At 36.9% G+C, this 24784-nt stretch overlaps 1 protein-coding gene across 1 annotated transcript; it reads left to right on the top strand.

Annotated features, from left to right (window-relative positions):
* The first annotated feature begins 208 nt into the window (after positions 1-208).
* scn3b.L (sodium channel, voltage gated, type III beta subunit L homeolog) lies at positions 209-14939 on the top strand. Its single transcript, NM_001093207.1, is given in 6 exon segments — positions 209-409; positions 10606-10769; positions 11259-11484; positions 12231-12369; positions 13258-13345; positions 14151-14939. Coding segments are annotated over 5 exon segments (648 nt in total). The 5' UTR covers positions 209-354; the 3' UTR covers positions 13322-13345; positions 14151-14939.
* Positions 14940-24784: the final 9845 nt, after the last annotated feature.

Genomic DNA, 24784 nt, shown 5'->3' on the forward strand with positions numbered 1-24784 from the left:
GTTTATTGGATTTGAGTCAAACACAGAGATAGCTGAGCTGGACACCGAAGGAGCCTGTTTCGTCCATGTATGGTCACTGCGATCGTCTATTGGCGCCATCACAATAGCTCGAAGAAACCCCCTATCCCGAGACAAAGCAGCTGAACGACGACCTCTCCCTCCTACAGCTGCGTCCAGCAGTTCCCTGTCTCAGACCCTCTCCAAGGTGCTGAAGAATAACGCATACTTGGGGAGCTCCCAGGGGCTGACACTGAAAATGGAATCTTGGAACATTTAAGGGCTCCCCTCCAAACCAGAAGATCCACGAGCAATCCTGGCAGGCATTTAGAGAGGAGCAAAGAAAGAGGAGTGATCATGGCTGCTTGGGAGAACATATTCTGGACTGATTCAGTTCTGCTCTTCCTAATGGGTATGTGTGTACCTTGAGCTGGGTTCCCTGATAGCATTTAGATTCCATTTGATGCCTAATATGGCTACATTTGCAATGCAGATTTCCTCAATACAGCTTCTGTGTAGAGAGGTAGACATAATGCAAACACTAGACGATATCTGAAAAATTTGAATCTTGATTCGTACAAGTCCCTTAGCTTTTTCCTTACCCAAGAGAATAATAAGATTCGCATATTTGAAGTTGCGCCATCATCTAGAAAGAAGCAAGGATTCACAATTTAATAGGGTCCTAATGGTAAGTTGTAACTTCCACAATCACAGTGAGTAACAGTTGCACCCTAATATGTTCTGCAGCAGAGATTGATGAACTGCCCTATCCAGATCAGCCACCCATTCTAAAAAAAGGGTTTACTCATTTAAATAGAACCAGATTAGTGTGATTTGCTCCCTGTTGTACGCTATTTTTCTATTATATGAATGAATATGAAAGCGTAAATATGTAATCTGTTGATATGTGAGACATAGCATGGATTTAATTGGGTCGTCTGGGTAAAAACAAAATGATAAACACAGCTACAGGATCTAAAATGCATAAAAAAAACTTTAATTCAGAAAAAGCAATTTCTCACATTCTAGTTTTGATTGATTTACTTTTTCTCTGTAATATTAAGTCACTACCATGAACTTGCTACCATATTTTTTATTCTGAAATGTTTTTAGTAGCTTTAAGTCAAAGTGACTTACATTAAAGAAAAAGTGCAAAGTGGAAAAAAAGGTGCAAGCAACTATTTTTTTCACACTTTGCACCATGCTCCACCATTGGCACCTCTGAAGCTGCAACTCCCCTTCATTGTGCATACAGTGCTGCCTACCATCCAACAGTGTTGTATTCATGAGAGACATGTGGAGGGAGGTTTAGAAAGTGAATTTTAAATGAGCACTAAGAGGCTCAGTTTAGCACCCCTTAGTACTCTACCTCTTCCGTCCATGGTCTTCTTAACTGATCCCTTGGATCCTGTGTCTTTATGTAAAACAATAACAGACCTCTGGTTGTGGACAATATATTGACCCTACATTAAAATATGTATTTTGTTATTTAGTTACTTACTGTGAGTGCACTTACCTTGCTTATGTGCAAATGTATGTGAATCTAGCTATATGTGTCAAAACTGTATTTACATTTATGTAACTGATATATGCATGTTAAGTTTTCGGATTAAACTGCCATGTCTCCATGCCCAACATGCTATTAAGATTGTAAAGGGTAAAAATGAAAAAAGGACCATGTTTTACTAGGTGTTTCCATTGTTGCTTTAAGTGGCGACAATAAAATACAAAAAGTCACCCTGGATTGCTATTCATTGCAGCCCACAATGATTTACCATATTTTAAGCAGTGATTTAAAACTCCAAAGGCATCATTTACTTCTCCCTGGGGCGCAAGCACTAACAAGCACTTGCACCAGGGAATGCCGCTCTCTGTCCCTTGCTCCGGTTTACAAATCTAGAGCAAAGAGCGGAGTACAGTATAGAGAGGTGCAGGCCAGCCTGGTTCTTACTGCCCCCATTGCAGCCTCTCCTGCCACTCCCTAACTTTACACCTAGAACTTTGAAACAACAGTGTTGTAGAATTATTCAGAATATCGTGTCAGCTGGAAAGATTTTTAAAATAATGCATAGACTGATCTCCCTAGAAAACCTATCATTCTCTATGGTTTTACCACAATCAATGACCTGTGTATTTTAATCTTGTTATTTACTTGACACTGGCTCTGTAACATAAAAAAAAAAAAAACACGTGAAAGGCCTGCCTTAGCCAACTGTCAGATAGCTTCTTACAGAGAGTGAAGGAAGATAGGTATTACTTGCTTACTTACAATCAGGTTGCAGCAAACATGCAAGCGTTATTATGGTTATGTTAGAGGGATGAGAAGGGTGTACAGAACAATTTATGGTTGTGGTTTCAGATACAGTATATAGCTTGTTTTCTTCACCCTTCAATCTTGGAATGGCTTGAGGGTATTCTTTGTACTTTTTTACTTTACTTTACAGCTGCTCTCCAATTTTTTAAAAAATAATTTCTGATTGCTAAGGTCAGCTTCCCCCTTTAAAAGACAGCGCTGATGAATTCTGCCTCCCTCATATCTGCCTGTGCTCTGCACCCTGTGCGTGATTCAAAATTCAGCACTCCATAACCTGACCATCTAATAAAGGCACACAAGTAAGGGGTCTGGAGAGAGGACATCTAGTGCAAGATGCAGTTTTCTCAGGCAGCTCTCCTTGAGTATACTCTCCAGTGTAATAAGCTCTTGCACATCGCGCCATCTGATAGAATTTTTTACTCCTTCTTTGTTAAGTGAATGTTTGAGCCCTGTTCATTATAAATTAATGTAAAGTGGTGCATGACTTGATGGTGCTATATAAATAAATGATGATGATGATAGTATGGATGGGGGGCAAGGAAGATTGCAGATCTAACTCACTTGTGTTGGTAAAGGGAATTGCTCTCCCTGTGCAACAGGAAACACTAATGGTTTCCTGCAAGAAATGTAAAATAACAACCCACAGACTAGTTATTCAATCAAAAAAGGCATGCTCATTTATATTTGTAATATTTGTAACATGCTCCTATTTCCTGTAGCTTTTGCTGCAGGAAACCTGACTTATTTGTTCCTATTACATAAAATTGGAGCTTTAGAAACTGTCATTATTTAGAGAAAGTTCTCTGTGATATACATTGTTCTGTATTGAGTATTCCACAATCTTGCTCCTTTGTATAACTGTAGCAGTATTTAAATTATTATTATTTTAGTATTATTATTATTATTTAAACATAGTACACATTTCTCCTGCTCAGGCATTTGTTTAACTCACCATCTCTGTGCTCTTATCATACACTAGTACTAACCCTGTGATCTGTATCAATCACTATTATGTGTTATTTTACACTTTTCTATGGCATTTCAATTGTTCTTTTTAAATTACTCTCTTGACTATAAGTAAATGTGTTTGGTAATAATATTTGCAGTTGAGTTTTCAGAAGTCTAGAAGTAGAAGGTCTAATGTACATTAGTGGTTTATCTGTGAGTGCAGACTGACCTGCATGGATCACATGAAATGTTAATGACTAACACGGCACAATCACATTTATTTAATGCAAAGTTTGCAAAAAATGCAGGCTCATTACTTCAATATGAATCTGTATGGGAAGGAGTTCAGGTAGGCCACAGCTTTGATCAAATTACAAACGTGTGCATGAGTTTTAGCAATTCTCACTTCCTTTTGTCTCAAACTGGAAATTCAAGTTCTCTGTAATGGGGGAAATGCCTCTGTATTTTAAGTGAATAGGTTTATGAGAGCATATTCTTTTCACAAAGGGAAATTGGGTGGGAGGTTTTACTTTAAGTGGCAAATCAATAGTAATAATGTTTGAAGTGAAGAAGCATTATGAAATCTTCCAGACATGTCATATAAATCAGCTCTGTGATATGTTTGTGTTTTGTAGAATAGATAATTGAAATATGCGTCTTCCAAGATGAGCAAAGATTAAGGGGGAAAATGTAACAAGTCCTTGTTAATATTATGCCTTAAAGGGGTGGTTCACCTTTAAGTTAACTAATAGTATGTTATAGAATGGCCAGATCTAACCAACTTTTCATTTTGTCTTCATTATAAATCTTTTATAGTTTTTAAATGATTTGCCTTTTTCTTCTGACTCTCTCTATTTTTCAAATGGGGGTCACTGACCCCCATCTAAAAAACAAATGTTCTGTAAGGCTACAAATGTATTATTAGTGCATATTCCAGTCTCTTATTCAAATCAATGCATGATTGCTAGGGTAATTTGGAAACTGGAGAGCTGCTGAATAAAAAGCTAAATATCTCAAAAACCCACAAATAATAAAAAATGAAAACCAATTGCAAATTGTCTCAGAATCACTCTCTACATCATACTAAAAGTTAATTCAAAGGTGAACAACAACTTTAAATCTTGCAGACATTGGGCCAGATTTAATTTGAAAAGAAATTCTCCTGAAATAGAATCTTGCTCATAAATTTTCATGTTATAAACCATAAAATATAATTTTCCCATTGATTTGATTCAGTTAGATTAGAAAGACTAATCTCCATATTCGATTGCAGATTGTCCCATAAAGTCAAATGCAATTCACTGAGAAAAACGTATCTCACTGAATGGCCAGATCTAAATTGAGAAAACAATATTTTAAGGATATTAAAGGAGAAGGAAACCCTAAAAATGAATAGGACTAAAAATGCCATGTTTTATATATTGAACTTATTGCACCAGCCAAAAGTTTCAGCTTCTCAATTGCAGCAATGATCCAGGACTTCCAACTTGTCACAGGGGGACACCATCTTGGAAATTGTCTGCGACACTCATATGCTCAGTGGGCTCTGAGCAGCTGTTGAGAAGCTAAGCTTAGGGGTCGTCACAAATTATCAAGCAGAAAATGAGGTTGGCCTGTCATACAAGCTGATACTACAGGACTAATTATTACATTCTGATGCTAGTTGCACTGGTTTCTGTGCTGCCATGTAGTAATTATTAGGGATGTAGCGAACGGCGGAAAAAATGTTCGCGAACATATTCGCGAACTTGCGACAAAACATGCGAATAGTTCGCGAACGTCGCGAACCCCATAGACTTCAATGGGAAGGCGAATTTTAAAAGCTAGAAAAGACATTTCTGGCCAGAAAAATGATTTTAAAGTTGTTTAAAGGGTGCAACGACCTGGACAGTGGCATGCCAGAGGGGGATCAAGGGCAAAAATGTATCTGAAAAATCCATTGTTGACACAGCGCTGCGTTTTGTGCTGTAAAGGGCAGAAATCACACTACGTCACTCAGGTGATGTTTCTGGACACGGAATGTGAAAAAGCTCACACAGCTAGGTGGCACTTGGTTAAAGACTGGGCAAATAATGCCTGCAAGGTCAACGTATACACTACAGCCGTTGGATACGGAATATATTATTGCTGCTTGAAAAACGTCACTCGGGTGGTGTTTCTGGAGACGGTATTATTATTGATATTTAGACAGCTAGGTGGCAGTTGTTTGAAGAACAGATGCAGATGAGAGATCAGCAGCAGGACAGCTGCCCACAGCAGCTACATACAGAGCACTGCAGTAGAAGGTAGATTACTAGCCAGCAAAGCTACCTAACCTAAAATGTCCCTCAAATCCCTGCAGAGTTCTGTCCCTACAATACAGAGCAGTATCAAGTAGATTACTAGCCAGCAAAGTTACTAGCAACTGTCCCTCAAATCACTAACAGCTCTCTCCCTACACTAGCTCTTCCAAGCACACACAGGCAGAATGAAAAAACGCTGCAGGGCTTCAGTTTATATATGGAAGGGGAGTGGTCCAGGGGGTGTGGGGGTGGTCCAGGAGGGAGAGCTTCCTGATTGGCTGCCATGTATCTGCTGGTCTGGGGTGAGAGGGCAAAAATAAGCGCCAGCTAAGGCGAACCCAAATTGGCGAACGTCGCGCGACGTTCGCGAACATTCGCCGAACGCGAATAGTCGATGTTCGCGCGAATTAGTTCGCGGGCGAACAGTCCGCGACATCCCTAGTAATTATCCATATTAATTACTAATCAGCCTTATATTGTGACATTTATATTCTATGTGTACTGTATATTGTGAGTCGGACCCTAAGCTCAGTAACTGTCAGCAGCACAGAGCATGTGTAGTGAGTCAGCAGAAAAGAAGATGGGGAGCTACTGGGGCATTTTTGGAGACACAGATCTTTACTGCTAAAGGACTGTGGTTGCCTGGGGTTGGTACAGAAGCCCAAAACATAACGTGCAACATTAGTTTAACTTTCCTTGTCCTTTAAAATAGCCGTTTCCCATTGATTTGAATCTGGTTTGGGAAACCAAGTATGATAGTGTCTCAGTCCTTTTAGTGCCGTAAAGCATAATGTCAATGGCAGCCATTTGCAAAAAACATTTTTGTGATTTATGCCACTGTATCATGACATTTCCCTTCAATCAATGATAATGTATTATTAATTAACATTAGTATCAAGTAAGACTGCTTTATGTTTTCTAAGTCTGCATATATGCTAATATTAAAACCTAATATTTTTCCAACTATTATAAAGTTAATAGGTTTTCCTAGTAATGTAACATTGCCAGGTGGACAGTGAACCTGATGTTAGAATAAATGGGGTTGCCACTAATTATACAAATATAACAAACTTACACTGAAATGCATTGTTATGATCAAATATACTTTCTTGAACCTTAAAAATACAGGAGTAGAAAATTTTGTTACACAAATTATACTTTAGTTTGCTCCTAACAGCCTAAAGGTTTGCCAATATGTCCATCAACATGAATCCATTAATGCATTTAAACATTTATAATAATTGGTCCATAATAACAGGTCGTTCTTGAGTAACATGTAACAAGATTATCAGACATCCTTTGAATTCAGACAGGATGGTTTAACTTACAAATGAAGAATAGCTTTGCTTCTTGTTGTCATAAATAATGTGTCTCGTACCCCTTTCTTGTTTTAGGTTTAGGTTATAATCTTTTTTTGGGCAGGACCCTCTTTATATCTTGTATCGGTCAATTTCTGCATGTAATTTATACGTTCAATGCACACACCCATCATTTATCAGCACTGTGAAATACATTGGTGCATTATAAATATGTGATAATAGCAATGTAATAGTAATGTAATTTAACATTATAGCTTGTATTCTCTTAGAAAAACATCACTCCAACCAATCTTTTATCGCTTTCCGTAAATTTTTTTGGTGTTTATTTCAGCTAGCCATAAGAATGGGTTTTTAAGGCTTAACAAAGAGGTAAAATACAAATACCGCACCTTAAGTTTTGGGCCCTTTACTTGCTCAAGGCGACCATAGCCTTGAGCAGTAGCTCCCGATCAGATTCAAAGCACAACCTGTCAGGTACAAGCGTATAGGGACCACTATACAAATTGTACACGTATATATATATATATATATATATATATATATATATATATATATATATATATATATATGTACATACACATAAAATATAAAATATAATTGTACAAGGTCATTAGATTCAAATGACATGGCATCAGAATTTAACCATCAGCCCTCTAGCATCAGCTTTTATGACATATGAATCTAATTCTTAATCATTTCTGACAACCCCCTAAGCTTAGTAGTAAGAGTTTCAAATCGCGTGCACTCACCCACTTGTGTCCACGGGTCCTATTCCACACCAGTGCTACAACATATTAAGCGTCCCCGGATCCAGACGTATTATACATAAGTTCAGCAATTAGGAAATGGAGCACACGGTGGTTTCGGAAAAATCAAACCTTCTTTATTGAAAAAATTGTAAAACCATCAACTCCTCAGTACATATGTGGATATGACCTCCCCCACACTTGACGCGTTTCGTGGCTTCTCGCCACTTCCTCAGAACCCCCTAAGCTTAGCAACAGCTAGAGTATACTGAACAGTGATGATCAAAATATGGCCTAACAAGATATTGAACGTTTGGGCTGTTACAGCAAGTTTAGTATATAAAATACAGCATTTCTAGTGATATGCATGTTTAAACTTTAGTCCTCCTTTAACCCTTTGCTTCCCAAGCATGTATCTCTTACATGCTGTCAGACAAAGGCTCTAACGGCCAAGAATGTAGCACATACCTTCTTTGGCAGTTAGAGATTCTCTCTGCACCCACAGCAACAGCAAAAGTCAAAGGCTAAGACAACTTAACCTCTAGCCAAGGGGCTGTCATGTCAGCCTTGATCTTTGCAGGGCCAGCTTCTGAATAGTAGATATGGTAAGCACACTTCCTGCTGCACAAGACAGATTGGGGACACTCCACTTCTGGCCATGGCCCTCCTGTTAAAAAAGTAACACCTTCATTTTTGCACACACAACACTTATTTTACAGAATGTTTTTGCTTTTCGTCTTTTACTCACATTTTCACACTCACATACACATATACAATACACACTCACTTACATTTTAGAAGTGTACACTTGTTTATGCATACATAAACCCACACATACATTTTTAGATTTTTTCATTTTATCACTTTATCTTTTTGTTCACCGTTCCCCTTTATTTTGTAGCATGTCAAATGCATCAAGTATTTTGTCTACTAACCACCCTGTTACATGAATTATTCTCATTTTTTTTAGTTTTTATTGTATTTGTATGCCTGCATTACTGTTTGTTGTGTGTGTTTTGCATAGCTTTGTAATTCAGTAGTTTGGAGTAGAAAGACATTTAACCATTTTGGATTTGTCAGTATGTGTACATACAACAATGGACTTGATTCAGTTAGATGACAAAAAGCTTGTCTCCTAATTCCGATCAATAAGAAAATGATGTTTAATGGTTTATTAAATAAGAAACGTATGGACAAGATTCAATTTGAGGAGAAAAAACTTTTCTCCTAATTCACTTCCAGTTTTTCCCCCACAGTTTTTATGTTATATGCATGAGGTATCCATGATAATAGCATAATCCTGGATTCTGTCTGTCAGGCACTGTTAATCCTGCTGGCTTGTTGTAGGCTACCTGTTATTTGTGCTACCTAAATTAAACCGGTATCTTTTTGATATCTCTGTTATTCCCCCATTGTAGTGAGTAATCCCACAATGTGCCATTAGTAGCTGGGATTCTGTTAAACCATAATATACTTTCCATTGGTTTATTCATGTAAGACGTCCCGGGAGATTACCACAGCCTCTTACCTTCCGGGTTCCTCGCGCTAGTGCCTTGTTTCTGAACTTGTTACTATTTTTGCACTACTCCTAGTAGGTTCTGCAGCAGAAAGCCCGGGGCCCCAAAAGGGCGTCAGTGAACACCAGAATCCACAGGGGTGCCCTGTGCATCTGAGTGTACCCACTGCTTCTTAGGTTTCTAAATGACTAGTACGTTACAATTCATTTTATAATAAAGTATATATAAGCTTTTGTCTAAACTCCAAATACAGGAAGGTTAAAGGGGCACTATACACATTTATGTACAGCTTTCAAACATGAGCACAATAAATAGGAAAACAATTAAATCCTAATTTTTTAATAGTATTATAAAGCACTGATGGATACTCTGCAGACAGGGTCATTTCTTTTAATTGAAGATAATGAGCTTTGTTTACACAAACTCCTCTTTTCCATAAGAATCAACCTTTTGTAGGCTTTGAGTTAAGAGCAGAGGGCTTATCTTTTTATTTGATGTTTATTTTAATAAGGCTTCCTTTGCAAACATTAACTTGGCCAAACCAAATGCTACAGGAAGTTGGAAACAAAGTGGTTTAATTTCTTGCTTAAGCAAAAAAGAACAAAACAACACATATGTCTTTATTAACAAAACAATATGACCAACATCAGTCCTATTAAGATCATGCTTAAAAAGGTGTATACTGCATCTTTATTGTTATTATTATTGTTTTTGGTAAATCTGACTGTGTGTGTATGCATGTGTACTTGTGTGTATGTGTGATAGGGACCTTAGACTGGGCAATATTTGATGTGAATGAGGTATAAACTCTGTAAACACCCCCAGAATCTGCCAGCACTATATTTATAAAGGATAATAACATTGCTGAGTAGTAAAGTGGCTCCATGTTTCAATTCACATGTATGTTGGAATAACAAGTTGTACAAACATGTTTCAGCTTATCTGGCAGCCTGTTGAGATAAATAGTGGATCTTCACTTTTGTTCTGTTTTGGGAAGTGTAAAAATTATTCTAATTTTGTGATCCAGTTCTGTAGAATAGGAAATGGATTTATGAACTATAACAGAAGTGGTTAGAAATAGAGACCCTCAGCAAGAAACAAGGAGATAATCTGAGCCATAGTATTACTGTTATATATATATATATATAATGATATAGATAAACGCTTAATAAACTAAAAACATTCTTTCTATTTTGTCTCCTTTCTTTGTATTTTATTTGTCTTGTCTTTTGTGATTCTCTTTCTCTTTGTTCCCATTTGGTGCGATGTGTTACTTTTGCTTCTAATTTTGCTTTGGGTTGCCTTAATAATGTCTAACTGTCCAATTGTGCCTTTTGTTTCCTCTGTTGTGGTTTGTATTATACTTTTGTGTGTGTTTATGGGATTTCCAACAACGGAGTTCCATTTTCTTCCCATTGTTTTTTTCCAATTTCTTTGCTTGTTGGATGCCTCCTTTCGTTCTGTCGCTATGATACTTTCCAGTTGTCTTTTGTTCGCCTGTGTGTGTTGAAGTCCAATCTGGTACAGAAGCTGTAAAGGGAGAGAACATGACCTTGTTGTGCATCTCTTGCATGAAGAGGGAGGAAGTTGCTGCCACCACCAATGTTAGGTGGTTCTATCAACCTGAGGATGGGCAAGAAATACTTGTATGTATTTTGTATTACTCTCTCTTGCATTGAGATGTATATTGTTCTATACAAGATTTATGAAGCAGATGCAAAATAATGGAAGATGGAACACCTGTCTTATTTTGATTAACTAAATGACTGCAACTTATACAAAGTTTCTAAACAAAGTTTATGACAATTTTTTATTTTAAGTTGAGGGGTGGTGGTTAGATTCGTCCAATGCAAGTGATATCAGTGATTAAGCAGATTTACAATGTTTTCATGAATTAATATGAGAAGGATGTTCCATTAATGAACTTACTAGCAGGAGAGTCAACTAATATTCTAAAATAAATTACAATTATAAAGATTGCTCTAAGTCTGGCAACCCAGAATAACCTCCAAGTGGCTAGCTAGAAAAAAAACAGGGTATAGGTGGGAAATATATGTGGTACAAACAGATAAAAGCTGGTTGATTAAAGAGAGAACATTAAAATTAGGGGTTTGTTTTCTTTCTCTTTTACACAGATTTATGAATTTGATGGAAAACCTTTAGACATAAAAAGTCCACTGCAAGGTCGACTTCAGTGGACAGGAAGCAAAGATCTGCAAGATGTTTCTATCACCATCCTCAATGTAACAACCAATGACACAGGAGTCTTTACCTGCCATGTGAACCGTACTCTGCACTTTGATGCTCACCGTCACTCAACTCAAAGCAAGAAAAGCATCACACTAAAGGTCATGGAAGAAGGTGACAATTTTAGAACATGTCTATTAGAGTATAATATTCTGGTGTAAAAATGCTGGTAGCTTAGAATAAAGCAACAGAAAAATGAGCTTTCCTGCTTTATACACTTTTTTTCACTGAAATGTATTTTGTGTCTGAACTTGCTAGGCCTGATAAAGTGTAAACAATGCAGTACATTTCTGTATTCAGGTTTGGGCAATACAATTAAATATACCATATCAGACTTTGTAATGGATCCTGAAGGCTAGATTTAGTGATGCTGCTAGAAGGGGTACAATTACATGCTTCTAGAACCACTCAGCCTTTTGGGGTTAAAGTCAGGGCCAAGGAGGAAACTATTTGCAGTATACAGAGGGTTAAACAACCTCTGTCCGTTGAGTTAAGTAAAGGTAAATAAGGGCATTTTAAGGTTAAACTTGATAGAATTAATTCTTCTTTTCAGCCTCAGCTACCATGTCACTATGAAACATGGCACTTTTTTTCCTAATAAGGACAATCCAATGCTATAAAAATTGACAAGGGTAATTTTTAAACACTGGACGAGTTTGCACCTGGGCAATAACCCATGGTAACCAATCAGATTGCTTTCATTGTACAGCCTGCAGCTGGCTGAAAAAGGCTAATCACTGATTGATTGCTATTGGTTACTGCCCAGGAGCAAATTTGCCCAGTGTTTATAAATGAGCCTCAACTAAAGTTGATTTTTGCTCTGTATATTGTACCTAACACAGTTTTGCTTTCCCCAACAGCTGGTGAAGACTTTACTTCGGTTCTTTCTAAAATTATGATGTATTTGCTTCTTGCCTTCCTTACCTTCTGGCTATTAGTAGAAGTTGCATATTGCTACAGGAAGATCTCCAAGGCAGAAGAAGTGACGCAAGAAAGTGTGTAAGTCTGAAATTAGGCAAAGTTCATCACAATATGCACATTAACAAATTATGCTTTCTTCTAAAATACTGGCCTTAAGTGTCTCCTAGTGTTTACAAATCACACCCCGGTATGTGGTACACGGGCCATAATGAAGATATGTTTTCACTCAACCACAAACAGGAAAAGTGCATTCAGATGTTTATTCTAGTGGCTCTACATTCATCCTAAATAAACACCCACAAAACACTGCAAAAATGAATGGATGCTAAGCTAGTGTTATTTGGAATTTAGCGTATGTCAAAATAATGTAAAGCAATGTGTTGCAATTCACCAGAATGTGATTGTACTTCGGGCGACTTTGGAAAACAAATCGCCGCGTGTGATTAGCCCCAACGATTTTTCATTTTAGCCAGCACAGAGTGAGGGAAGGCATCCGAGGGGGTTTTGGCCGCCGCAAAGACGAGGCGATTAGTCGCCAGGCGACTAAATCTCCCCGAAACGCTCAGTGTGACCTTAGAAACACTACTTTTGTTTATATACTGTAAATAAGCTGCTGTGTAGCATTGGCTCTTGTTGCACAGCAGATAAACTTTGTAGAACGATTTCCTCCATTTCTACAGAGCAGCTTGTTTATATAAACTATAGTAGTGTTTCTGTAGCAAACACATCAATTTTACCAGTGCAGGGCAACAGTAAATTATATTTTAATTACTTTAAAACACACATTTTTTGATATTAAAGTTCCTTTAAGTGCATTGGTTTAAGTTTATGTAGTACAAGTTGACATGAGTACAAGTTGACATGGGGGCTTAATGATTCAGAAAAGCGATTTTCCCTCATCGTACATAAAAATAAGATGTTAGAATTTTGAGAAAAAGAATGATTTAAACTATTTACCTTTTGCAGAACTGACTATTTAGCTATACCATCAGAAAACAAGGAGAACTGTTCAGTTCCAGTTGAAGAATAACATCTCAGCAGAAGCAGATGAAAGGTACAGTATGTTTTCATGAGTAATCAAATCCATGCCTGCTAATAGACTTGTTTTTTCTGTACAGTTGCAAAAGGCAGAGTGCTGCCAGTATAGCTTACTGGAAATAGGCTGGGTTTGGCAGATCCAGGCATGGGCAAGCCTGTTCTCATTATTGAGTATTAAGTGACATGAGTTTATCTTTGCCATAGTGCAGAAATAATGATAGTTGCAAAAGTTAATTTGCCCTGAAAAAGACAACACTAAACTCCTGGTAAAGAAAGTAAAATTGCATGCTCTTGGGGAAACCTGATTTTTTAAAATAGGTATAAATGTAACAATACTCGTGTATTGTATTTACTTTATTTGAACATGTTGCCTGTGTTATAAACATGATATGAGAGGTACTGTGTGTCCAAGCACACTTATAAAAAGTATATACCGAAACATCATGTTGGCTGTTCATGCTACAATAAAGATGGATTATGCTTGAAAAAAGTGACGCGTCTATTTGTTATATATATAACAAAAAAAACAAAACTGTTCTGTACTTCACATGGTCCTTTCAGATGTAGTGTGAAATACATATCTGCAGCTCCCTTTTCTCTCTTCCCATTGTTCAGGTTCCAAAATAAATATTTCAATATATCAGTGAATAAAGTGATAACACCTTCTGCAAATGTGTTTGTCCCTATATCCAAAACACAAAGAATTTAAAAGTGACTGTTAAAAATATGAAGCCATCATTAGGATAATAGGCAAGTCATGTGTGAATTTGCATAACCTAGTACAAGTCTGCTACTGACTCTTTTTTATTCTCATTTTTTAGGTTATAAGAACTTCATAAAAGTTTGATCAGCATTTTCTCAACAATCAAACTGGAACTAGCCATACACTTAGAGCCTCCCTAACTGAATTTATCACTTTTTTGTGGGATCCAGTATAAATGCCTTAGTCATTATATACACTTCTGTGCTTATGGTTTACCTATTTAAAGTAAGATGTAAGTACTCTGTTTCCAAAAGTGTGTCTAGTAAAGAGAAGCACAGAAAATATAAAAACACTTGTGATGATATGTAGTGGAGAAAAGCTATTGACTAGAAAATATTGTGCAAGTATAGGATCGGATATCCAGAATTGTTGGGATTTTTCCATATTATGGGTCTTTGCATAGTGTGGAGCACAAAACCTCACTAAAGAACATTTAAATGCATAATGGCCTTTCTCAGTACTAGATGCCATAGTTGCAGTCTATAATTTGGTTTGGAACATGAGATGCTTATATTGAGAAAACATAACAGAAGGATCCCAGTGGACTTTTTAAACTTTGAGACAATTCTACAGAGTCAATGTGTTTAACCATAGAGATATATTTGCTTATAATATCAAGATCACTATAGTGCCGTATCTACTACATATTTAAACTAGGTTTTGAGATATATTGAATAGAAGAGGGAATTTCATCCCTGCACTGCCATGTACTGTACACATTACATTTACTACGGTAATTACACACTGTAGAAAGCATTTTGTAAGCTGATAAGGATATATTGTATTCCTGTGTTTATATTGACTGCCAGTGGTACCATGAAATATACCTTATTTTTTTTTTCACTTATACCTGTCCATGCATTTATTTACTGTGGTTAAATAACCGTTTATGCTTATTCACAATATCTAAAGATCACACTGAGATGTATAAAACTGGAAGAATGTTGGATAAATGAATATGAAAATGAATATTGCCTTTGGAAAAAAGGCGCTTCAGTGTGTGCTGCCACTACAGAACAAGTTCTTGCACAGTATTGTCTTCCTTAGATTTTCTTATTTTATGGATGAACTCAAAACTGATCTAAGGTAAAACAAATGTTTTCTTTATATACCAAAATGTGTTATTTACAGTATATACAAATATACAGATGGCTACAATTGCTTCTTTTTAGATTTACATTAATTGTGAGTATTTTGTACTTTTTTGTCACAAATGTCACACATGTTTCAAACTAAGTGGAACCTGAAGCATTTGTTCCATGACCTGCAATTCATAGCAGAAAATGTCACACTGTCACATAAATTGCTTGCATAGACGTGTTCAGCACAAATGATTGTGCCTATATAGCTATGTCAGGTGTAGCGGGTACAGTGAGCTAAAACACCAGACACCAACTTTAAAGTTCCAAGTGATACACTGGCACAGAAATTGTTTTGCTTAAAGCAGACCTGTCACCCAGACACAAAAATCTGTATAATAAAAGTCCTTTTCAAATCAAACATGAAATCCAATTTCTATTTTTCATTAAAGCATTCATAGTTGTTGTATGCTCATTTAAAAATCTCCGCTGTCAATCAAATATTGTCTGCCCCTCCTCTATGCCATGGGCATAGAGGAGGGGTAGACAATTACTTTCACTTTCCATTCAGCACTTCCTAGATGTCACTGCTCTCCCCACATTCCCCTGTAGTCTTTACCGTTTAATTGTGTAGCCAGGGCATGGGGATGGACATCAGGTCCCCATTCTGGTGCACAAACAAGATTCTGAGATGATACAAGACTTGCCTTAATAACAGTGTCCACAAAATGGCTGCTGCCTGCTTGCTATCATTTTGAATTCCCAGACTGTAGGAAACAAGATTCAAATAAATTATATAGTGTAATTAAAGTTCATTTTGCTTGACTAATGTGATAAAATATGATTTTGAATATTTTTTTTTGGGTGACGGGTCCCCTTTAAACAGGATTACTTTTAAAAATAATCACAGTTCCTCTAAGCATCTGATCCATCCTATTATTGTGGAAAGTGAAGATTTATATTTGAACTTTCAAAGGTCATGCGTGCAGGAATTTTTATATACTTGTATGGGATCTATTATCTGGAATGTGGGGGACCTCAGGATACCGTACGTTCTGTATGCTACCAGCTAAGTGACTACACTAGTTATAACAAAAAAATACAAAAATGTTCTGCACTTCACGTGGTCTTTTCAGATGCAGTGTGAAATACATTTCTGCAGCTCCCTTTTCTCTCTCCCCATTGTTCAGGATTCAAAATAAATAGTTCAATATGTTAGCGAATAAAGTGATAACACCTTCTGCAAATGTGTTTGTCATGCGAGTTGATGGAGGAGATTTGTTTATGCAGGAATTTTTATATATATGTATGGTATCTATTATCTGGAATGTGGGGTGTCTCTGAATACAGTATGTACTGTATGCTACCATACATACCATACCACACTCTAGTTATGGGAAACTTTTGGTACTTGGTTGCTATGGAGTACTGGACCTATACAAACATGGTTCCTTTAGTTACATATGAGGGTTAATTACACTGAGAGGAGTTAGTTAAGACAAGCACCTGACATATTTGAATTAACTGTCCATACTCATAGGCTGGCCCTAAAAGATGTCTTGTGAATAGATGATGATAAAAGTACATTAATAAAAGATACTGAAGGGTTAACATGCCTACGTGCCGACCCTTGTAGGCCTCTGTACTTGTTTTTCGGTACGACCCTGTACTGTCTCTTCTTAGAAAACCTTGCATAAGTATCATCATGTACTATAAACAATATTATCAGCTTGCCTCAGACAAATATGTGCATGCACATTAGCTATTCAGGTACATAAAATAAAGATAAATTCATTGTGTTGCCTAAATGCAAACATACACTGACTACAGATCATTCTAAAGAATATACACTACCATCTACTCAATATTATCCACAAAAAAGCACTGTTTTTGACCATGACCTTGGTCTAGCCAAGCTACAACCCACTTATCAAAAGATGGTATATAATAAAAGGTCTAAAGTTTGCCTATATCTAGTAACCCAGAGCAACCAATCAGATGTTTCCCCATATCTAGTATCCCATAGCAACCAATTAGATGGTTGCCCATGTCTAGAAAGCCATAGCAACAAATTAGATGTATGTTTTCAAACAGCTGACCAGTAAACACTGTGTGCTGATTGGTTGCTATGGGTTACAAGACAAGTAGCAAACTTTAAAAGTTATTACATTACCTCCACATTCCTTTTTGCCCACAATTACCCACACCAATATGCCAGTTACATAGCACTGCACACGTAAGCTTTTAGAAAGAGGCGGGATGGAGGAGTCCAAACTCAAATGAGGGGGTTATTAAACAATTATACTATTTATAATATTTAAGCAATGCTACATTTATTAGGGGCTTTATTTGCCCTTTCATACAGTGCTGTGATAGTTACACATTTGTTGTTTCATTGTGTTTTAAGGGAAATAAAAACAGAATGCAAAAACGATGACAATGTTGTGTACATTTCACAGAAATTGAAATAGTCAAGTAAGTTGTTCAGGAAAAAACATATACCTATATTTTTTTACAAATGTAAATTTTACTTCTAACTTTTACTATACTAAGTGAAAAAAAAGGGTACAGATATTTTATCAGAGTCTACAGAATAAGCAGCACACTTAGCACAGCATCTTTGCATAAATACATGCTTATTATACTCTGTGTATATACCCTGCGGTTATGTCTCTGCATTATAATTATGATGCTAATGTTAAGCATCATTCACTTGTTATTCTTGAGGCTTCTTCCAGTGAAATGCAGTTCCCAGTCTAACCGTGTAAATATGGATGGAGATAGTGGCAAATGTGGTTTCTTGTATTATATGGATAAAGAACCATATATTATGGGGGCACAACTAGCAATATCACAGCAGATTTTTTTAGTCCATATAATTTTTTTGAATAAAGTAGCTTAACTACACATTTTGCACAAAACAAGATGATGACAGATTATAAAAGAACAGCCAAGATAAGCAGTGAATGGGCGGCTAAAAGGTAATTCCAAAAGCAGAAAGTGAACATGGAAAATTACATTGTTCATATGAAAACCCAAACAAATGAAATTATATTTATTGTTTTTTCCTAGTTTTCATGCATTTCCTAGTTTATGAATAAAAAAGATGTGTATGGTTGTAAATAGTATAAACATCTATTTACCATGGAGAAATGTTTTGGTTTTTTTTATTCACTGCCCTAAGGATTATCAACTGAAGCTATAAATGTCTCCGGTCAGGTGGTATCGCCTGTAAACAGAATAAGGAACAGCAACCATGCACTGGCGTAATGCCAAGCTGCCACACTGTATTATTACTTATAAGACAGAATAAAGCAGGTGCTGCTGCATAATGGAAAACATGTGGCAATTATTATACAATTCTCGAATAGTCAGAAGAAAATAATATACATTTTCTGTTGCAAAGCAAATACAGTGAGATAGCTATGGGCAAATTACTGTCCCGTGTGTCTAAAGCTGCATACATTTTACACCGACTAAATTCTTGATCTTGATCAATGGTATTCTTTTGTAGATTGCCATTAGACTATGTTACACCTTTTTATTACATTACTTGTTAAAAGTGCTATGTGGCTTCCCCAGAAACAAGTAGAAAAGTGTTCCTTCTGCTCTCTGACCTTGTGTCCAAAGGTATGAGCTAAGTGTTTGGTCTGAGTGATGTGCTCTTATACTTAAACTAGGGATGATGATGCCTGTAAAACCATGCAAAATATAAGGGAAGGGGCAACATGTTCTTCTCTAGAAATTGGAACTCAGTATACTGACTGAAACCTGCTACAAAATGAGATGAGTGAAGCTTTGTTACAAACATATCTGAAGAATGAGATATCTATGACTTCACCTTCACTTGGCTTCCTTTTCATTAGTTCACAATTAATGACCAATAGTGGAAGGGAAAGGTAGACCTTCACTAAGAATCACCTTATGAGATTTCCCAGTCCTCCTGACATTTGTCTTACGCAGTGTCTATATATTTTTTAGTATTATCCGCACCTCAGGTTATCATTGCTAGATATAAGTTCAGAAGTTTTAGGGGCCGATTCACTAAGCTCGAGTGAAGGATTCGAATGAAAAATACTTCGAATTTCGAAGTATTTTTTGGGTACTTCGACCATCGAATTGGTTAAATTAGTTCGAATTCGAACGAAATCGAACGATTCGAAGTAAAAATCGTTCGACTATTCGACCATTCGATAGTCGAAGTACTTTCCCTTTAAAAAAAACTTCGACCCCCTACTTCGGCAGATAAAACCTACCGAAGTCAATGTTAGCCTATGGGGAAGGTCCCCATAGGCTTGCTAACCTTTTTTTGATCGAAGGATTTTCCTTTGATCGTTGGATTAAAATCATTCGAATCGTTCGATTCGAAGGATTTAATCGTTCGATCGAACGAAAAATCCTTAGATCGATCGATCGCAGGATTAGCGCTAAATCCTTCGACTTCGATATTCGAAGTCGAAGGATTTCAATTCGAGGGTCGAATTTCGAAGTATTTTTAACTTCGAAATTCGACCCTTAGTGAATCTGCCCCTTGATGTGCCGAATTATCCAATTATCCAAAAGAAAGGAACTACCAGAAGAGTTATTAGTGTCACACAATTCATAAATGAATAAGTTAATTGTGAAAAAGGAGAAGAAGAAAAAAACGGTGATCACTTCAATTCATGTGTAAAGCATAATTTCATTTGATGTAATACAATAGTGCTGAATCTATATGTAAGTTAATACAAATTATTTGAAATCATTTTTATTTCATTAAATATAAAGTGTCATGCGTTGATTCTTATAAAAATGTCTCCTGAGTAGTTCTCAATCAACTATCATGTGATATACCCGATTAAATCTTCACATTTAATAGCTCTTGTTTAAAAAATAGTCAATTTAGAAAGAGCATTCCTTAGGTTAAAAACAATTGAAAATCTGATGTATTATGATCTAGTAATACTCTATCTGGGGTATCCAATATATAATGACAAGTAATGAATTGGTGCCACCATCTAGATTGTCATGTAACTTTGTATGAAGTTGTTGGGAAAACCACAGGTAAGGTGTTGTTCTATTGAAAAACAATTAGTGTGATTATTAGTGGATGCAGTTTGTACCCATAACTTGAATCCTCAAGCCAAACACCGTGAGCTTAGTCAAATGTGCCAGTTAAACTTTCCCTACCACTATGTCCTCTCAGAGACACCTAAATAAATTGTGGCCTGATCCCTTTTTCTTTTTCGTGTAGCACATAAAGCTCGTTCAATGGGAGTTACCCGCTAATGAGGTGGTGGGTCTGTATTATTTTAATCCTGCATCACACCCCATAGATCATTTCACCCTCTCTCCATTCTCTTTATGTTGTTTATAACAACCTGCCTTCACACAGTTCACCCGCATTCCCAACTACATTCGCAAGTTAATTTGAGTTATTTCAAAGAGTTATCTATGCTCCTGAGTGAATGGAGGAGAGCAGGTTTGGCCCTCCATTCCATACTCCATTTAGTGTTTTCAGTTGCCCAACTAAAGGTAACTTACTAAATAGGCTGCAGATGAGCAGCAAATAAAAGAGGCATGGGACTATACATCAGTGCTCACCTTTTACCTCCTTGTGTTGGAGGGGGTGTGGTGCTGCCAGAAGTTGAGCCAAGCCATCATTAGTAGAATCTGCCATTGCAACATCATTCGGCAAGGCATTTCACAACCTCACTGTGAAGAACCACCTACATTGCTTAAAATGAAAGCTCTGTTCCTCTAGTCTAAAGGGATTGTCTCTAGTGTGATGATTGTTTTTATGGGGAAAGATCCCCCCATCTGTCTATAATATTACTCTAATGTAATCATGTCAAGCGTCTTTTTTACAGAGAAATGAACCCCAAATGCATAGTTTACATCTCCCATCCCCTTTACCAATTTATTTGCACATTCTTTCCAGCTCTAATGGTTTAAAATTTAGCAGTGAGCACAGCTGGTGCACAGTTGAAGAAATCATTAAAATTAAAGCAATAAACTTTATTCTATGTCAAGAAAAGGCTCTAGTGGGGATAAGTAATTTTAGCTCAATAAATAACCATACAAGGCAGGTGTTTGCTGTACTTTTTATAGATACAGCTCCACTTGGCAAGGTATTTTTTCTTTGTCATCAGAGACATATTGTAATTATTAATTTAGACTTACACAGGTTTTTCTGTATCTGATTTTATTACATAGAATCATTAAAAACACTGATTGAGGGTATATCTCAACACCACTATAGCCTAATTATGCACAGCACACAATTTTGAAGCTGTCCACAAACTATTGTTGAACTACAGTTACGTGCAATGGATGATCTTTTCTCTTACTTGACTACAGGAGGGCAAACCTTTTCAGTTCTGCAGTGAACCCTTCTTGTTGATTCTTGCAGCATCTCAAGCTATATGTACACAGTTATTCACACTCATTAAATCAGTTTATATCTGATACTATCTGTGCGCTAACATCAATGTTTTTCTGTTCCAAACAAGTCCATACTGCTTTGGGTCTAGTATGGGTAATATTTTAGTGCACACTAAAGGCTATTACTGCCACCCTAAACTTTCTTTTGTAATTTAAGAAAGAGTTGGTACAGTGGTTTAAAATAATTTTGACAAACTTTTCAAGGAAATGGAAGCCACCCTAGCACCCAATTATCTTCTCGTCCTCCGCTATTACCAGTTCATTGTTTTAAAGCTTTCGCAGCCATTGCAGAAAGAGATAAAAGAGTTTGTGCATTTTGCAACATGCCAATCATTTCCCCGTCAGATCCACTGTGGGACCAGCACACGTGGAGAGTACTGCGTACTGGCAGAGATCATCAGTCAATCTGTGGTATAATATTCTCTGCTTCTCATTTAGAGGTGAGTTCATAAAAGATTATATTATGAAGCAGAAGCAATATCACACATCATGTCCTGTTCCCAAACATGTGTCCGTTTTTGCTGAAGACAATTTTCAAGGTAAAAATCTCTTGATCTACATTTGCTGTAATTGCCTGTGGGATTATTTGAAACCTCAGAGCTATTGGTACAATTACAGGAAGCCTTCACTTTTTTTGGCTAATGAAATAACAGAACTTGTTATGAACCATTATAATTAAAATGTCCAAAAGCTGAGACAATTGAAATTAGAAGCATGGGACTGACAAACCTAAAGTATTCATTAAAAACATTGTTAATTGTACTACACGGCCTTGCACTCTGTTGCAGTGCCTTGTGTGTTGAGGTCAATTGTGGTAGGTGATCAATTACTGATTTTTAAAGTACATATATAATCTAGTGGTGTTGCTACATTTTACCCCAAAGGATATCACACACTGCCTTCATCTAATCTGTTTAATGAGGTACCAGACCAACCTGAAAGATATTCTGTATGAACAAAATCTTTTGTTAAATTATTGCTAATTCAGATGATTGTAATTTTCCACATAAGGGCTGAACTACACAGTGCACCCTAGTTCGACGTGTCACCATGCGATGAGACACATGCAATGTGTCGGATTTGCAGAATATAATGGCACCAAAAGGGAAATCGCACAAACTACGCGTATCTGACTGTCGAATACATGTTTATGCTTGCAATTTCCTGTTCGGTGCCATTATCTTTTGCACATCCGACATGTCATCGCATGACGACGTGTCGGAAAATGGGGCACTGTGTATTTCAGCCCTTACAGGTTATATGGCACTGCTGTGAATATTGCAAAAGAAGTGGAAACAATTTACAGCTGAGGACTAAAACACCTGCATGGAAAAACACAATACATTTAGGTCTACTTCATAATTGATAAGGCAATTTCATCACAGCAGTTTTCCAAATTATAAAGTATGCTAAAACCATTTCAATATTTCAGACTGCACATAGAAAGCATTTGTTCTAAAATAGTTGTTAAGATCACAAATTGAAACCTTTATTGAGCCATAAAAATGAACTCTTCACTGTTTCTAAAGACAAGATAATAAAATCTGCTCCATGTGTACATATAAAACTAATTCCTGTGGTTTCAAACCACTTGATCATTACCATATGACCATATTAAGGTGCTTCTTAGGTTGGGCCTCTGTGGTATAGGGTAAGGTATGTGTGTGTGTGTTAGTGTAGACCTATCTGTAGTGCATTCTCAGAGAATTAGGGCCAGAACCTGAAGCTCTAGAATATAACACAGTTCCTAGGGAGGGATTAGTCTTTCTAAAGACCTGACAATCCCCAAACACTGGAGGGGAACTTCTACATAATAACCGCAGATAAATGGTATTCCAATCTTGCTCTGTCTCATTCAGCTTTGATCTCCATCCCTGTAGTTACACATTTTATAAATATCAAATCTGCACAGAAAGCATGCTTAAAAATAGATCCTGACTACAGCGCGTAGATCCCCCTAAACTTCTGTCACTGTTAGCAGGGTGTCTGTCAGAAAGCAGTCCACCAAAACAAGGTTTATCAACTTGGATGTTGTAAAACCGGGCATTAAAATGACTAGCAGAAGAATGAGCAAGATAGCCAAGCAACAGGCTTAGCAGTGAGACTTAAAAATTAGGGCAAGAGAGACCTCTCAGACCACAGAGAATATGAAGGATCCTGAGAAGCAGGGGTGGGAAAAGAATCCATAGATAGCATCCAGCCACATTGTTAATTTCACTTTGTTTATTTCTGGGACTCAGATACTTGTATCAGAGCTCTCTCTATATATATTGAGTATTTAATACATATCCATCAAAGACACAAGGGGCTGAATAATGGCTGTGGGCTATAGGGAGCAGAGTTTATGTTTGAGTGTTTGAACGCTAAAGGAGAAGTAAACATTCCTTGCACTGAGAGCTTAATGCTCAAGAGGAAAGAAAGTTTGTGAAAATAGTAGGGATGAGCAGAATGCATCAATTTATTGATTTCATTAAAAGATCTAGCAAAGTAACATAGTAACATAATAACAAGTTAGGTTGAAAAAAGATACATGTTCAATTCAAAGTTCAACCTTTTAACTTTTACCTGCCTAACTGCCAGTTGATCCAGAGGAAGGTAAAAAAAAACCATTTGAAGCCTCTCCAATTTGCCTCAGAGGGTCCTGACTCCAAAATGGCGGACTAGTCCCTGGATCAACTTGTACTATGAGCTATCTTCCATAACCCTGTATTCCCTCACTTGCTAAAAAGCTATCCAACCCCTTCTTAAAGCTATCTAATGTATCAGCCAGGACAACTGATTCAGGGAGAAAATTCCACATCTTCACAGCTCTCACTGTAAAAAACCCTGTCCAAATATTTAGGCAGAACCTCTTTTCTTCTAAATGGAATGGGTGACCTTGTGTCGGCTGGAAAGACCTACTGGTAAATAAAGCATTAGAGAGATTATTATATGATCCCCTTATATATTTATACATAGTTATCATATCTCCCCTTAAGCGCTTCTTCTCCAGCATGAACATCCCTAATTTGGCCAGTCTTTCTTCATAGATAAGATTTTCCATACCTTTTACCAGCTTAGTTGCCCTTCTAATACAATAATGTCCTGTTTGAGTGATGGAGACCAAAACTGTATGGCATATTCTAGATGGGGCCTTACCAGTGTTCTAAAAAGTGGAAGAATGACCGCTTCCTGCCATGAATCAATGCCC

Source organism: Xenopus laevis, chromosome 7L (assembly GCF_017654675.1).
Source record: "Xenopus laevis strain J_2021 chromosome 7L, Xenopus_laevis_v10.1, whole genome shotgun sequence".
Classification (NCBI taxonomy): Eukaryota; Metazoa; Chordata; class Amphibia; order Anura; family Pipidae; genus Xenopus; species Xenopus laevis.